The 17,905-nt window shown below is 42.4% G+C and overlaps 1 protein-coding gene across 2 annotated transcripts in view; it reads left to right on the top strand.

Annotated features, from left to right (window-relative positions):
- The window catches only part of EHBP1L1 (EH domain binding protein 1 like 1), a 98,713-nt gene that overhangs the window by 38,034 nt on the left and 42,774 nt on the right, over positions 1-17,905 (top strand). For both annotated transcript variants that reach the window (XM_073658369.1, XM_073658368.1), the window contains exons 2-3: positions 12,443-12,500; positions 16,405-16,500. In XM_073658369.1, the coding sequence (XP_073514470.1) occupies positions 12,443-12,500; positions 16,405-16,500 (154 nt within the window). The remainder of the gene's footprint in view (positions 1-12,442; positions 12,501-16,404; positions 16,501-17,905) is intronic.

The following is a 17,905-nucleotide window of genomic DNA, read 5'->3' as shown; positions in this document are numbered from 1 at the left end:
GCAGGGTTACGTGGGATCAGCTGAGACTGGTAAATTTAGAAAAGCTAATTTTAATCTAATAAAGTCATCTCTAAGGTATGAGGACGGCAGGAGAAGTCTTCACTGGAAAATCACAGACAGAAGAAAAATCTTTGCTGCTTTAGAAAGTCTTCTGATGTGATTCTTCTGCTTAGGCTCCAATGGCTTTTGTGGATTTAGGCTGAGATATGGGACTTCTGTAATATATATATATATATATATATATATATATATATATATATATATATATATATATATATACAGTACAGACCAAAAGTTTGGACACACCTTCTCATTTAAAGATTTTTCTGTATTTTCATGACTATGAAAATTGTACATTCACACTGAAGGCATCAAAACTAACACATGTGGAATTATATACTTAACAAAAAAGTGTGAAACAACTGAAAATATGTCTTATATTCTAGGTTCTTCAAAGTAGCCACCTTTTGCTTTGATGACTGCTTTGCACACTCTTGGCATTCTCTTGATGAGCTTCAAGAGGTAGTCACAGGAAATGGTCTTCCAACAATCTTGAAGGAGTTCCTGGAGATGCTTAGCATTTGTTGGCCCTTTTGCCTTCACTCTGCGGTCCAGCTCACCCCAAACCATCTCGATTGGGTTCAGGTCTGGTGACTGTGGAGGTCAGGTCATCTGGCGTAGCACCCCATCACTCTCCTTCTTGGTCAAATAGCCCTTACACAGCCTGGAGGTGTGTTTGGGGTCATTGTCCTGTTGAAAAATAAATGATGGCCCAACTAAACGCAAACCGGATGGAATAGCATGCCGCTGCAAGATGCTGTTGTGGGCATGCTGGTTCAGTATACCTTCAATTTTGAATAAATCCCCAACAGTGTCACCAGCAAAGCACCCCCACACCATCACACCTCCTCCTCCATGCTTCACGGTGGGAACCAGGCATGTAGAGTCCATCCGTTCACCTTTTCTGCGTCGCACAAAGACACGGTGGTTGGAACCAAAGATCTCAAATTTGGACTCATCAGACCAAAGCACAGATTTCCACTGGTCTAATGTCCATTCCTTGTGTTCTTTAGCCCAAACAAGTCTCTTCTGCTTGTTGCCTGTCCTTAGCAGTGGTTTCCTAGCAGCTATTTTACCATGAAGGCCTGCTGCACAAAGTCTCCTCTTAACAGTTGTTGAAGAGATGTGTCTGCTGCTAGAACTCTGTGTGGCATTGACCTGGTCTCTAATCTGAGCTGCTTTTAACCTGCGATTTATGAGGCTGGTGACTCGGATAAACTTATCCTCAGAAGCAGAGGTGACTCTTGGTCTTCCTTTCCTGGGGCGGTCCTCATGTCAGCCAGTTTCTTTGTAGTGCTTGATGGTTTTTGCAACTGCACTTGGGGACAGTTTCAAAGTTTGCCCAATTTTTCGCACTGACTGACCTTCATTTCTTAAAGCAATGATGGCCACTCGTTTTTCTTTACTTAGAATTTGTATTATGGCAAGAAAAAAGCAGCTAACAGTCTATTCAGTAGGACTATCAGCTGTGTATCCACCTGACTTCTGCACAACACAACTGATGGTCCCAACCCCATTTATAAGGAAAGAAATCCCACTTATTAAACCTGAAAGGGCACACCTGTGAAGTGAAAACCATTTCCGGTGACTACCTCTTGAAGCTCATCAAGAGAATGCCAAGAGTGTGCAAAAGCAGTCATCAAAGCAAAAGGTGGCTACTTTGAAGAACCAAGAATATAAGACATATTTTCAGTTGTTTCACACTTTTTTGTTAAGTATATAACTCCACATGTGTTAATTCATAGTTTTGATGCCTTCAGTGTGAATGTACAATTTTCATAGTCATGAAAATACAGAAAAATCTTTAAATGAGAAGGTGTGTCCAAACTTTTGGTCTGTACTGTATATATATATATATATATATATATATATATATATATATATATATATAATATATTATTTATCTATTTCTATAATACAGAATTTGCTGCATCGCTTCCCTTGTGTCGTAAATTATAAACTTCTGTTTTATTATGAACAAAAATAATATATTTTATTTCTATTTCCTTGGAGAACTTCTAATTGAACATAAAGGAAACCTGACAGCTGCCCTTAAAGGGAATCTGTCAGCAGATTTTGTTCTGTGTAATCTGAGAACAGCATGATGTAGAGGCGAATACCCTGATTCCAGGGATATATCACTTACTGGGCTGCTTGCTGTAGTTTTGATAGAATCCCTGTTTTCTATGATGTAGATGTAGCAGTGCTCTGACTGTTGAGCTGTGTGTAACCCCACCCACACCACTGATATGCAGCTTTCTGTGTACACAGTGAGCAAGCTGCCAATCAGGTGTGGAGGCAGGATTACATGAATTAGCTGGACTGGCTTGCATGTGACACCTAGTCCGGCAGTGATAACCTCCTGCTGATAAAACACTGATTGTATTGAAACTACAGCACACATCCTAATAAGTGACACATCCCTGGAATCAGGTACTCTTGCTGTATATTATACTGCTTGCAGATTTAATAGCAAAAACCTGTTGGCAGATTCCCTTTATAAAAAACATAAATGATAAAGTAGGTCCTGTCTTTCGGTGAATGTACTTTCTCCCATGATAACTATTTTCCCACATATGATGAATCCTAATTATATATTTTTTTACTATCTAATATAAGGACCGTCCGTTCTCCATATCTGCTAGGACTGAGTGTATTCACTACTCGCTGATGCAGTCGCTATGACAGGCCTAGTGACATGGAAACCTGTTGGGACCTGTCTTCATTTCTGCTATGTTGAAGTTACAGGGGAGCGCTGTGTGACTCCGCCTGTGGCATTTTCACATTTCCCTGCTTCTGATATCTCCAGTACCTGATAACTGTAATGGCGGGAATCCATGTGTTACCCATGTATAACAATATTCAGGAATGGGACAGGGCTATCTAAGCTGTCTAAATAGAAAGGCCGACTTTGTTGCCCATAGCAACCAATCACAGCGCAGCTTTCATTTTACTAGAGCAGTTTAAGAAATAAAAGCTGGGTTCTGATTGGTTGCCATGGGCAACACACACCGTTTTCTTTTAAACAGTTGTGATAAATGGGCATTTTTTTGCCCAGAAACCCTCTACTGTCGGTGTCCGCTCCTAGAGGGGTGCGTGACATTTTGGTTGACGGCATGGAATGGCGCGCACTTATTTACAAGAAATAAAATAATTTTTCTGCCCAACGAAAGCTGTAGTATACTGCATCTAAAAGTGTTAAAGGGACTTTAACCCCTATAGGACTGTATAAGTAGTTTAAATCACGATTTGGCGATGACAAACTCCCCTTAAAGTCAATTTTCTGGTGCCTAAGGCTATGTTCACACGTTGCATTTTTTTGGGCTGCTTTTTTTATGAAAATGTTCAGCTGGGTTTTACAGTACCTTGCAAAGTCTGTGAGATTTCAGAAATCTCATGCACACACCTTGGTTATTTTTCATGACTGTTTTGTCAAAGAGCTGCGTTTTTGCAAAATGCAGCATGTCACTTCTTTCAGCGTTTTTTCAGCGTTTTGCAGCATTTTTCAAACATTGGTGAATGCAGAAAAAAACGCAGGTATCAGGTTTTGCTGCGTTTTTGGCCAAAACCTGGGGAAGTTTAATCATGTTATTTTTTTATGCACTAAACTTTATCGGTATACACAAGAGACAACTGTAGCCTGACAAAGATGCGGTAAAAACGTATCAAAAACGCAGCAAAAACTCATCAAAATCTGCTTTTTTGAGGTTGCTTTTTTAATGCCAGGTTTTGCCAAGAACGGAGGGATTTTTAATAGTTATTTCCTGCTAGTTGCCCAGGTTACCAGCAACCTCTGCTGTTTATCAACAGTAGCCGGTCTCCCAGGCAGGGAGTGCAGCGCTTACAAGCTTTTTGCAGTAGAGCTTGTAAGAGCTGCACTGAAGCTGGCCAGATCGAGCGACCTGTTCTCCTACAATACTGCAGAAGCAAAGTTGGGGGAGCACACAGTTCAGACCCGCAGCATGACCATACCACTTGTCCTCCAAACAGGCAATCATCAGGAGCGCACCGCCCCCTAGCAAGCAGGAATCCAGGATGCAGGGGAGCGGTGTGCTACTAAAAACAAGTTATTAGAATAACCCTTAATAGGTGAGATATTAGGCATAACCAAAGCAATTTTTATGGCCTGTGAGTACACACCCAAATTCCATCATTTTCTTTTGGGGGTTGAACATTTTCCCAGCAATAAGAGGAACTGTCCAGCTGGCTGCAACTTCCTCCCCAAAATGCCTTAGTGGCTCCAAATCTGAAAAAGGTTGACAATTTTTGCATAATGCTCTCTGATCACTACAAATATGCTTGCAGGAATACAATTTTAAATTTGTGAATCATTTATGCTCTAATGAACTTTGCTACTGGGTGATTAGTTCACAGAAGTTATGAGCACTTAATTGCTAGTTTAGCATGTGACAAAACATCTGGAGCATTATTAAAGGGTTTAAAACCCAAATTGTGTTAATTAAAAAAAAACAAAAAGGATTCTTGCATATAATGTGGAGAGGATCTACTGTCATTGCTGTCACAGCAATGCATCCATACAAGGCACTGTGCATGGTACTACGGCTTAATGCAGTCCTATCAAGGGGCTAATGTCACAGACGTTAATTTTGCTGGTTTGCAGGAGTTTGTAACCCAGTAATCAGAGTTCTAGTCCTCTTCCTCTCTTAAGAGACAATTTGCATATTTACTTTCCCAGAGGAGCATGCATGGCTTATAAGTCTCTTCACTCTGACATGCCAGGCTTGGCTTGTCACTTTCAACAAGAAGAAACATTACCCCTTAGACTCCTGACCAAAGCCTCTCACCTAGCCAAATTAGATCTCATGCTTTGCACTGATGAGGGGCAACACCTAGAAACACTGTGTCTGAAAATAGAGATTCTGGTTTCGTTTTATCCTAAGTCACATTGCAAGGCTCGTTAAAGAGTCAATATTGACTTTTAGGATCGCTGCTTCCAATAGGTCGCGCCAGAGTTCTAGTCTTCTTCCTCTCTGAAGAGACAATTTGCATATCCAAGTAATCAAATATTTATGGTCGGTTTCAAGGATAAGTTAATAAAGTTGCTTGATTTTGCAGGGGAACTTCTGTTTTCACCTGCTAACTACACAGCCACTATGCAGGTAAAACATTTGTTCCCCAGCAAAATCAATTGATTGCTTTTTTAATCAATCAAAAAAAAAAAACTCATTGACTTATATCGCCACCGCCGGTTTTCTCCCCCCACTCTTTATCCTAAGGAGACGTTGACACACAGCCAAATTCATTGCAAAAATTTCTGTAAAGGTCATTCATTAATTCAGGGACAATCCCAGAAATTTCTGCTATGTATGAAAAATAATTTTTATGCTGTATACCTTAATATTAAAGAATAACTGTCTTTTTAATTTTTATTCCTTAAATCAATAATGCGCATGAAAATAAGAAACTTTGAAATATATCTTATTAGAGAAATCTGCTTCTTTCTTCTCCTGGGCTGATTATTCATTCTCAAAATTCTCAATTCCCGGGTAAAATCTGTGTTCAATGAAGACAGATTACATTACTGAGATAGGAGATGGCAGTTGGTGCTCATAAGATTCTATGTAGAGGGGAGGAGCTAGACTCAAAGCTCCTCCTTTCGGGATAGACTCTTATGAAAACAAACTGTCATCTCCTATCTCAGTAATGTAATCAGATCTGTCTTCAGAGAGAATTGAGAATTTTGAGCATGAATAATCAGTCCAGGAGAAGAAAGAAGCAGATTTCTCTAATAAGATATATTACATAGTTGCTTTTTTTTCACGAGTGCTATTGATTTATCAAATAAAAATTAACATGATGATTACACTTTAAGTTTAAAATATTTTAATTGTAAACTCATCTTAGTTTTCAAGAAAGGATAGAAAATATTGTCTGCTACCCTAAATCTACAGAGTATTTTTTTTCTCTTTCCATCTTAAACCTAGGTTCACACATTGAATATTTGGCAGAGATTTTATGTCCGGGTTTCTAAACTGATATCCGCAGCATTTCTGCATCTGCATATTTTTCACATTTATTCAGGCATTTTTACGTGCATTTTCTATTGCATAAAAACGTAACAAATGAAGGCCAGGCCAACAGATTAACCAGCAAATTTATCATTCATGTCCATTGAAATGAATGGGTAAAACCCTTACCAAAAGGCGCGTTTCCCCAACAGAAATTGACATGCTGAATATGGACCGTGATGACCGGACAAGTCACGGGTCTCCTAAACAAAACTTAAACGTCTCATAAACATATACAAATTTGGGTCAAGACATCAGCGGCTGGTCCAGACATTGCAGTATGTACTCAGACTACAAAAATCGAATGAACCTAGTCCAAGGTCTGGTGCTAATTGAGAGTGAAGCATCTTCCTCACTGCAGCTAAGTTACACCCCACCCTTGGTTCTGTATGTACCAATGGGTTAAAGAAAAGCAGAAATGCATTTGCAGAGCATGAAAAGGGAACTGATTTATAAAGCAAACATGCAAACCACTATTTCCAAATTCTGAGTTAGGAGTTAGCATGCCTTCTAAACCCTTAATTATGAATGAAAGATAAATCCATTTCAGTAGTCTACTTGGTACTGACCAACATACTCAGAAGACCACAGTGGTAGCGCAGCTGTAATACACATCTGTGCTCTCTAGGCAGGGCCGGCGTCAGCACCCGGCGTACCCGGGCAAGTGCCGGGGCCCTGGAAAATCAGAGGGGCCCAGCCGCCCACTCACTGTCGGGGCCCGGGCCCACACACCCACCCGCCCACTCACTGTCGGGGCCGGGCCCACACACTGTCGGGGCCGGGCCCACACACCCACCCGCCCACTCACTGTCGGGGCCGGGCCCACACACCCACCCGCCCACTCACTGTCGGGGCCCTGGCCGCTTCCTCGGCACCTGTTCAGGGACGCAGGCGCTGCTTGATTGCCGGCACTTCCCCCAGACATGGCCGCGCGCTGTCCGGCTGTGTCTGCTAGTAATGACACGGCAGGGTCGACGGCACTGCACCTTTAATTGTGCTTGTGTGTCGCCCCTGCCGCGTCATTACTAGCAGACACAGCCACACAGCGCGCGGCCATGTCTGGGGGAGTGCCGGCAATCAAACACCGTCGGAGCGGAGGTCCTGCACAGATGGGCGGGAGGGGCCCGGACCCGACCGCAAGTGGGCCCCTCTGATGTTCCAGGGCCATGAAGTCTGTGACACGCCGGGGGCCCTGCACTGCCCCATACCCGAGGAGCTGCTGGACAGGACACTGGACCGGGGACAGGTGAGTGAGGCTTCCCCAATCCCCATATTAAAAATATTAGTAATGGGTCTGTGTGAGTGCATGTATGTGAATGTCAGTGTATATGACTGTGTATATATATTTGTCTGTTTTATCTATGTGTATGTCTGTATGTGTACATATGTCTGCGTACCGTGTGTGCGCGCGCATATGTCTGCGTACCGTGTGTGCGCACGCATATGTCTGCGTACCGTGTGTGCGCACGCATATGTCTGCGTACCGTGTGTGCGCGCGCATATGTCTGCGTACCGTGTGTGCGCACGCATATGTCTGCGTACCGTGTGTGCGCGCGCATATGTCTGCGTACCGTGTGTGCGCGCGCATATGTCTGCGTACCGTGTGTGCGTCCATATGTCTGCGTACCGTGTGTGCGCACGCATATGTCTGCGTACCGTGTGTGCGTGCATATGTCTGCGTACCGTGTGTGCGTGCATATGTCTGCGTACCGTGTGTGTGCGTGCATATGTCTGCGTACCGTGTGCGCGCGCGCATATGTCTGCGTACCGTGTGCGCGCGCGCATATGTCTGCGTACCGTGTGCGCGCACGCATATGTCTGCGTACCGTGTGTGCGCACGCATATGTCTGCGTACCGTGTGTGCGCACGCATATGTCTGCGTACCGTGTGTGTGCGTGCATATGTCTGCGTACCGTGTGTGCGCGCGCATATGTCTGCGTACCGTGTGTGCGCGCGCATATGTCTGCGTACCGTGTGTGCGCACGCATATGTCTGCGTACCGTGTGTGCGTGCATATGTCTGCGTACCGTGTGTGCGTGTGCATATGTCTGCGTACCATGTGTGCGCGCGCATATGTCTGCGTATGTGAAGGATGAGGGGGCAGGCTGGGCCATGTGTAATAAATAAATATATATATATATATATATATTTATATATTTATTTCTCCGCCGTATCTGTGCATCATGAATCGTGTATGTGTTAAAAGGGCCCACTGAGACTCTTTCGCCCGGGGCCCAGAAAAACCTGGAGCTGGCCCTGTCTCTAGGGATAAGCGAACCTGTGGAAGTTTGGGTTTTGGTACCCGACCCAAACTTTAGTCCAAAGTTTGGTTCGGGTACCAGAACTGTACGCAAACTTGAACCAGGACCTGAATCCCATTCAAATCAATGGAGATCCGAACTTTGGATCGGGAAAAAATTCTCTCACTCTCTCTCTCTTTCTCTCTCTATGCAATGGACTTCCAGGAGAAGTGCGTGTTCGGCGTTTAACACCGGACACTAACTGTCCAATACGAACCCTGGACTTTTAAGTTCAGGTTCACTCATCCCTAGTGCTCTCTCTGCAAGTGCCAGCACCAGAGATCCTGGCAGTCTAACCCCCTTAGATTCCAAGATCAACAGCAACTCAGGCATCTACAACCCCTGGCAAAAATTATGGAATCACCGGGCTCGGAGGATGTTCATTCAGTTGTTTAACGTTGATGAAAAAAGCAGATCACAGACATGGCACAAAACTAAAGTCATTTCAAATGGCAACTTTAGGGCTTTAAGAAACACTAAAAGTAATCAAGATAAAAAATGTGGTACTCAGTAAGGGTAATTTTTTTCAAAGCAAGCAGAGCGAAAAAATTATGGAATCACTCAATTCTGAGGAAAACATTATGGAATCATGAAAAACAAACACACAAAAGAACACTCCAATACATCACTAGGATTTTGAATACAAACACATGTGCCATGCACACGGTGAACAAGTCAGTAGGACAGTGTTCACACCACCAAAAGATGGTAGTGTGAACACTGTCCTACAGACTTGTTCACCGTGTGCATGGCCCATGTGTTTGTATTCAATTCAATTTGTTTCTTGCTTTTGCAAGATTAGGGAGGTCTCCACCCCTCCCTTGTGGGCCATGCACATAAAATGCCGTCCTCTGCAACGTGTCCACATGGACATTACCTGTTAGATCTGCTCATATAGGTACTATACACATGATCAGTTTTTAAATACATCAGATAGGGACTGCTCTGATCTGGGTTACCTTGACGTTGGTAAAGCGGCATAGTATACATTTTTTGCAAAAAAGTGTCAACTAAATACCCTGTTTTTTATCACATTTTTACTAGTACTTGCTGTTTGCTGTTACTTTTTTACAACAGAGTATTTTTATACATTTGTTTTACTGTGTCCTTTTGTGTTTCATCACTAGTATTTTGTTGCACCACCTCTGGCTTTAATAACAGCTTGCAGTCTCTGAGGCATGGACTTAATGAGTGACAAACAGTACTCGTCATCAATCTGGCTCCAATTTTCTCTGATTGCTGTTGCCAGATCAGCTTTGCAGGTTGGAGCCTTGTCATGGACCATTTTCTTCAACTTCCACCAAAGATGTTCAATTGGATTGAGATCCGGACTATTTGCAGGCCATGACATTGACCTTATGTGTCTTCTTTCAAGGAATGTTTTCACAGTTTTTGCTCTATGGCAGGATGCATTATCATCTTGAAAAATGATGTCATCATCCCCAAACATCCTTTCAATTAATGGAATAAGAAAACTGTCCAAAATATCAATGTAAACTTGGGCATTTATTGAAGATGTAATGACAGCCATCTCCCCAGTGCCTTTACCTGACATGCAGCCTCATATCATCAATGACTGTGGAAATTTGCATGTTCTCTTCATGCAGTCATCTTTATAAATCTCATTGGAACGGCACCAAACAAAAGTTCCAGCATCATCACCTTGCCCAATGCAGATTCGCAACTCATCACTGAATATGACTTTCATCCAGTCATCCACAGTCCATGATTGCTTTTCCTTAGCCCATTGTAACCTTGTTTTTTTCTGTTTAGGTGTTAATGATGGCTTATGTTTAGCTTTTCTGTATGTAAATCCCATTTCCTTTCTTACTGTTCGGTCACAGACATTGACTCCAGTTTCCTCCCATTCGTTCCTCATTTGTTTTGTTGTGCATTTCCTGTTTTGGAGACATATTGCTTTAAGTTTCCAGTCTTGAAGCTTTGATGTCTTCCTTGGTCTACCAGTATGTTTGCCTTTAACAACCTTCCCATGTTGTTTGTATTTGGTCCAGATTTTAGACACAGCTGAATGTGAGCAGCCAACATCTTTTGCAACATTGCGTGATGATTTACCTTCTTTTAAGAGTTTGATAATTCTCTCCTTTGTTTCAATTGACATCTCTCGTGTTGGAGCCATGATTCATGTCAGTCCACTTAGTGCAACTGCTCTCCAAGGTGTGATCACTCCTTTTTAGATGCAGACTAATGAGCAGATCTAATTTGATGCAGGTGTTAGTTTTGGAAATGAAAATTTACAGGGTGATTCCATAATTTTTTCCTCAGAATTGAGTGATTCCATAATTTTTTCCCTCTGCTTGGTCTGAAAAAAATTACCCTTACTGAGTACCACATTTTTAATCTTGATTTCTTTTAGTGTTTCTTAAAGCCCTAAAGTTGCCATTTGAAATGACTTTAGTTTTGGGCCATGTCTGTGATCTGCTTTTTTTCAACAACATTAAACAAATGAATGAACATCCTCTGAGCCCGGTGATTCCATAATTTTTGCCAGGGGTTGTAAGGTGTCTAACAGAGGGACAGGGATTCCCTTTGTCTGGCCATCAACACCTGCAATATTTTCAGGTTTTCGATTGGTTCACATGGCAGCTAGAGGCTTAACAATGGCCCCCAGGTGTGCCAAAGGGTCACTGTGATCGATCAATGTACCATGGAAAGGCAATAATGCAAAAATGTCCTGTTTATCACTATTTTTCTTCCTTCAAAAACAGTTATCATTGCCTTATTTTTGCAGGAAAAATACTAGTTTAAGGCTTTGGCATCTCAGCAACTTCGGCTGCGACACAGACCATGCGGCCATAAATCGCTGTTACATTGCAGCATAGTGCAAGTGCATGGGGTTGTATAGCGATCAGCAAGGTGCCATGACCGCTACAAGTAATTCAAAACAGTAAGAACCAGTTAGGCTTTTTTGCAACTTTCTCATCAAGGTTAGGGTACTTTGGGGGTCACAATGCAACTCTATTCCCCTGCACTTTGCTGCCATGTAGTAGTGGCACACAGAGATCTTTGGCTGGTGTTGCAGCCAAAGTCGCCGGTAACCCAAGGCAAAAAGAAAAACATAGCAGCTGATTTCCTCCAAAGACAGCATCACATCTGTCCATGTTTTGTGTCTTGTAGTGCAGCTATCTGTATCTCTGCTAGAAAATTTGCTCCATATGGTGACTGAATCAGTTGAGTAGGACCACGTAACTGCAGTGTCATGCTCCTGGATTCGATCCCTTGAACTTGTGTTCTGTGGTCAGCTTCTCTTTCTGCCCAGCCACAGGAGACCTTTTCTCTGGGTGTTTGTGTTCTGCTATTCTGGCTGCAGTCTGTCTAGCTTAACACAGGTGTTTTAATTTGTGTGCCTATCGCCTTTTGGATGCAGCTTTATATTTATCCTGCTGGTGATAGGTTCATTTGGATGTTCTGACATTCTAAGAATGTTTGGAGCCAGTCTGTGAGTTTCCAACTAAGAGTTTTCACTTTGCTGTTTCTTTGCTATAATTTGCATCTATCTTTTGTTTATCTTTTGAAAGTAGGCAGTATATTTGTTAACAGTACTTACTTTTTTATTTGTTTGGTATTTTGTTTTTTACTTTAATCACTCTGGGATCTTTCCTTTGTTCAGTACACTTCTCCTCTTGTAGGTTATGCACACTCTGCTCTACCCTCCGGTTCTTTAGGAGGAACGTGAAGCAACTCGATGGCCATTTAGGCAATTTAGGTCTGAGTTGCCATCTCCTAGTCTGTGGTTAGGGCTATCTCTGAACCATCAGGTACCACTAGGGACTGTTGAGTTAGGATATCTAGTCTTTACACGAACCGGCAGGGTCAGTTGCAGTTTTTAGTGTATAACTTATTTTCCCTAGTGAGTTGCTACACAGGCATAACACGTGGCCGTTGTTATAGGGTGCACAATTTCAAACTTAATGTTGACAGATTTAGATTAATTGCCAATGTTAACGATTTTTGTCAATCTGCAGATAAAATCACAACCTGTGCCTGTGCTTAGCTCTGTGTATTCACTTATGCCTTTTTCATTTTATTTTCTAGGCAACCAGACAAAATAGTGATTGTATGGACTCGGAGAAACAGGAGAGTCTGCTCCAAGGTACCCATTTTTGCCAGTAGTAACTGTTCTTTATCTGTCTATAATGACCTGGTGACATTTTATTTAGACCGTTGTTTTAGGTTCCAGTGTTGAACAGAAGCCGGCTGAAGAATGATGGCCCAAATTTATTAAGGGGTTATTTATTAGCTGACTTAGATGTACATTATAACTTTCAAAAATTTTAGTTGAAAATTATTGTAAATCTGTTAAGCCATGGCTGATCCCGTCCCCTTTTCTTAGAAACAGACAAACTGTGTGACTTTGTTCCCCAGCCCCTTCCAGGTTCCTTGTTAAATTTCCCTCTGGACATCTGATACTTTTGGAAAGCCATCCCTGATACACAGTGGTGTACCACCAATGGGGGCAGACCACATGACCGATTTGAGGTGGGAGGGTCCTGCTGCATTGTCCCGCTACTGAGGGTCCTGCTGCATTGTCCCGCTAATTGTCCTGCTACTGTTTATCATGTGTTTGGAACAAACCAATATAAGTTGTATTGAGCGGGCTACTGTGTTGACCTCACTCCATAACTGGGGGGTGTCGACAATTTTGCACAACAGACTCCCATCGGTAACTGCTGTAATTGAAGCTAGCTCTGATCGCAGCAGTTTAACCCCTTAGATTCTGTAGTAAACAGCGTCCAAGTAGTTAGACCGATGTGGGGCTCCCTTTATCACCCCGTTTGGGTTCCCGCAACACAATTGCGGTAATCTAATCAGTTGATGTCATGACAGATGGGGATTTATGATGGGTGTGATCCGATTCGGACCTTTGCTATGGGGCATTAGGACATTTATTTGCACCACTGCACGTACTCTTTCCATTAGGTGAATTGCTCGACTTATTTACCATGTTTTGTCCTCATCTTATTCTCGTTGATAGCATGTTTCCTTTGATTTTTTTATACTACTTAAGATTATTGAAATATATTCCCGTAGACTCAGATTTGCCAGCCGTGTATGTTTATTTTGGAGGAAAGAGGGGTATACTATAGTTGTCAGAAGACAATGACCCGGACATCTTGAAACTAACATCCTCAATCCGTCTTTCCCTTGACAGTAGGCATTGGGGACAGTTGGGGCTCTCCCAGGCATAATACACTTTCATCTGTTCCTGTTGTTCAAGTTCAGATTTTTGCCAAAAATGCATGAAGCACATACTAATGAGGTATATGCCAGACTTGCATCCATGGGTCATCTCCTTATGGTGCAGATCATTCCGGGTGGCCTCCATTTCTCGGATTTTACTTGCTAGATGCTTTTCTATCTTGAACTTGATAACTATTGAATTCTATAAATGTGATCTTGACAATCTGTCACGTACGTTGCCTGTTATTATGTAAAAGCCTGACGGCGCGCCTTCCATTTCCTACGACAATTATCTCAATTATCTCTATATTAATGTCACAATCTGAGAAGATTTATGAAGAAGAAAAGATTTTCTAAATGTTAATATTATAAAAGTCCCAATATGGGCTGTAAATTGTAGCCTGATGCATCTACTTAAACCAAAATGGTCCAGTTTTTGTATCAATCAAGCTTTCCTCCCGTTATTTTAGACATTGTTATTCTGACAACTAAATTATTGGTACTTGGTACTTAGCATGTGTCCTCTCTTTCACGTTTATTAGTGAACCCACTGATGCCGTCCAGTAGTGCTGTATAGTGAGCAGCATAACATGCACATCTGATCAATGACACGGTCATACAGATGGCTAATGGAATTTAACATCCGGCCCCCCCGTCCCCGATATATAACATCCGACTCCTCGCCCCATGTGTATAACATCTGACCCCTCACCCCCAGTGTATGACATCCGGCCCCTCACCCCCCAGTCAGGGCTGTGGAGTTGGATTTGGAGTCGTGGAGTCAGAGTCGTGGTCGGTATAAAATGGACCGACTCCAATTCCTAAAATATATAATAAATTGGGTTCAGTAGTTCAATGCAGTTTGTGGGGAATATTTTTTTCATAAGAATTTGGGAAAGTTAAATGTCTCCCTATTCCTGATCTAAGGGTCTAGACTTTTAGCTGAGATGAATCTGTGCTACAGTAAATTTATCACTTAAACATGAGCCATGTATGAGGGAGTCGTGGAGTCAGTGTCATGGAAATTGAGGAGTCGGAGTTGGAGTCTTAGTCGGAGGTTTGGCTTACCGACTCCACAGCCCTGCCCCCAGTGTATAACATCGACTCCTCGCCCCCCCCTCAGTGTACAACATCCGGACATTTGTCCCCCAGTGTATAACATCCGACCCCATGACTTCCCCAGTGTACAACATCCAGCCACTTGCCCCCGAGTATATAACATCCGGCCCCTTGCCCCAGGTATAACATCTAGTCCCTCACCCCCCGGTGGATAACATCCGGCCCCTTGCCCCCCCCCGGTGTTAAATATCTGGTCCCTTGCCCCCCAGTGTATAATATCCGACCCCTGGCAATGCTGTCTTCCTTAACTCACATGTGACTGAACGACCAGAGGTGCAGAGCTCACTGATACTGATACCAGTGTGGTCGTGTAATAGGAGCCACCGGGGTAACAGGTCCGTTCATGACATTTCTTCCTTCTAAATCTTCCCCTATCACCTGTGAGTGATATTATTGAGAAGTGGAAGGAACTGCAGCAACTCAACCACGAAGTGGAGACCCCGTAACATTACATAGCGGGGTGCCGAGTGCTGAGGAGCAGAGGGCAGAAAAGTCACCAACGCTCTGCTGACTCCATAACTGCAGAGTCCAAACCTCCTGTGGTAACATCAGCACAAACACTGCGCCCCCGCCGGGAGCTTCATGGCCGCGCAGCTGCATGCAGCCGTACATCACCAAGCACAATGCAGAGCATCGGATGGAGTGGTGTAAAGCCGCCACCACTGGACTCTGGAGGAAACGTGTTCTGTGCAGTAATTAATCGCACTTTTCTTTCTGGCATCTCGTGGACGAGTCTGGATTTGGTGATTCCTGGAGAACGTTACCCACCTGATTGCATTGTGCCCGCTGTACAGTTTGATGGAGTAAGGATAATACTATGGGCCTCGGCCCCACAGCTCCATTGAAGGGAAATCTTAGTTCTTTATCGCACGACATTATGGACAATTGCAGCTTCAGCTTTGTGGGAACAGTTTGGGGAAGGTCCTTTTCTGTTCCCCATGACGGTGGTGTGGATGAAAATGACCAACCAGCCGCACAAAGCCCGGATCTCAACCCCATCCCACACCTTTGGAATGATAATGTAGGGCCAAGAAATATCACATTAAACAAAACAGGTACACACAAGGAATACACAATGGACTATGCTGCACTGCATAGACAAACAAGTATAGCTACACTCTTTATCAAAATAATACCTAGATATTATATAGAGCAGTAAGCACAGAAGCTTCAAAAAATAGTTCTTCAAGATCTAAAATTCTTGCATGTGACATCCATGTAAACTCCAAGTAAACCCAGCCTTGTCTCTATGTGTCTGCACCTGTGAAACCCCTTTAGGCTCCATATCTCTTCCCCGTCCACAGAAGAATGTTTTGTTTTGTGTGAGATTCCACTTTTCTGTTAAGAAAAAAGTATTTACAGACCATAAACAGTGATTGTTTTGTGTTCAATGGGTTCCATTATATTCTAACATTGCATTTTATAGGCTTTATCAGGATATCAGTCTAGACTTTGTTCTGTGTAATAAGTCATTTTTTACCACTTTTTGTCATCAATGATATTATGTTTTATATGAAGATGGTGCTAATTTCTGGCCATAATATACTCATATTATTCAGCACAAAAATGTTACATTTTCCTTCTTTACTTTTCTTGCATTGTCTGTCTCATCTGATGTCCATTCAGTCCTCACTTTTCCCTTTCTGATGTTCTTCATTTCCAGAGTGTAATTATGTTTTCGCTACTGTTTTATCCAGGCTCATAGCTGGCAGCCGGGCATCAAGGACCCTTTCCGTGGATCGGTTGTCTGGGCTGTTCCTGAAAATGTGGACATCACAGCAACATTATACAGAGTAAGTGATTAGGAGAATGAAAGAAACTCAAGGATAAGACCTCATAACTCATATTTGCATCAGCTTGGATACTAGAAAAGGTGGAGAAATGCAATGACCATGTGTCACTTATTACTGAATGGTCACGTACAGCTACTTTCGCTTGTTATAATGCGGTCTGCATTAGTTTTGTTCAACACAAAAAAGGGACCACTGTTGGAGTAGCCGCAAACCACAAATCAAATAATATTAAAATAACAATTTATTTAGCAATATTAAAAATCCAAAGATACTGTATACATAAAGGTTTTAAAAGGAGGAAATGGCAGAAATATCAATATCCAATAGTATATACAGGTCCAGTATAAAGCACATAAAATAGTTTTTTTTTGTATTAATACAAGGACTAAATACTAGGAAAATCCATGGAACAATCATTGCAATATTGCATCAAGGTACCCATGAAATAAAGCTGAGAGTGGTATATACAACGTATTGTCAAATATGTTGCTTACCAATGATGAGGAAGTATAGATAGACCCACCACACTGCCCCGACGCGCGTTTCGGGTAATTGCTTTCTCAAGGAGAAGTGTTATTTATTTATGTATTAGTTTTGTTGATAAGAATACCATAGCATGCAGTGCTAATCTTGGATGAATACCTTGTCAGAACACCAGAAGGGGATGCAACTATTACCATCCATATATATCCAGCGTTAGATGGATCCAGGACATTAATATAGGGAATCTGTACAACAGCTAAAAAAAACAAAAGAGAAAGAAATATTGATTGCCTTCTTTTGTTATTTGCGCTGTTCTCTGTTTATTTTGTGATAATAATGCCCCTTTCTGATAACAGTAAGTAGTGAGAGAACTAGATACAAATGACCATTACTTTCCTATATATAGACCTAAACCTGGTCAATGACTTAGTAAAGAGCATATAAACACTCCTGTAACTTGGGAGGGTCTGAAAATCTACTTGCTACTGAGTTAAGACGGTATCATAGGAGAAAATGTGGTACGGTGGCAATGTGAGTTGCTAGACCTGCTGAACCTGCTGAAGATGCAACATGGCACAGACCCAATGGCCCCTGAGCATCGCAGCTTTCAATTTCTGTTGCGCCTTGGGGATGTGAATAAAATTGAAAAGTCCATAATTTACTACTGACATGTCAGCAACCTGTTGGCTGCGTTGGAGAGTTTGCCAATCCCTGGTCTACAGCAACCCACTGTGATATTACTATTGACCCTAGGTCACCAGTGATGTATCTATAAGTTCCATTTTTGCCCTTGATCATCAGGGATGTTCCCATCCATCCCTTCAATGCTCTTAAGCACCAGAGATGTTCTCATTAACACATTCACTACCCTAGATCACCACTAGATAACTAAAATAACAGGTTAACAGCTTAATGGATGTCG

This window comes from Phyllobates terribilis, unplaced genomic scaffold, assembly GCF_046119375.1.
Source record: "Phyllobates terribilis strain yellow unplaced genomic scaffold, ASM4611937v1 Scaffold_13__5_contigs__length_258822181, whole genome shotgun sequence".
In the NCBI taxonomy this organism is placed as follows: domain Eukaryota; kingdom Metazoa; phylum Chordata; class Amphibia; order Anura; family Dendrobatidae; genus Phyllobates; species Phyllobates terribilis.
The sequence above is the reverse complement of the archived record's forward strand: the minus strand, read 5'-3'. Positions and strand labels throughout refer to the sequence as shown.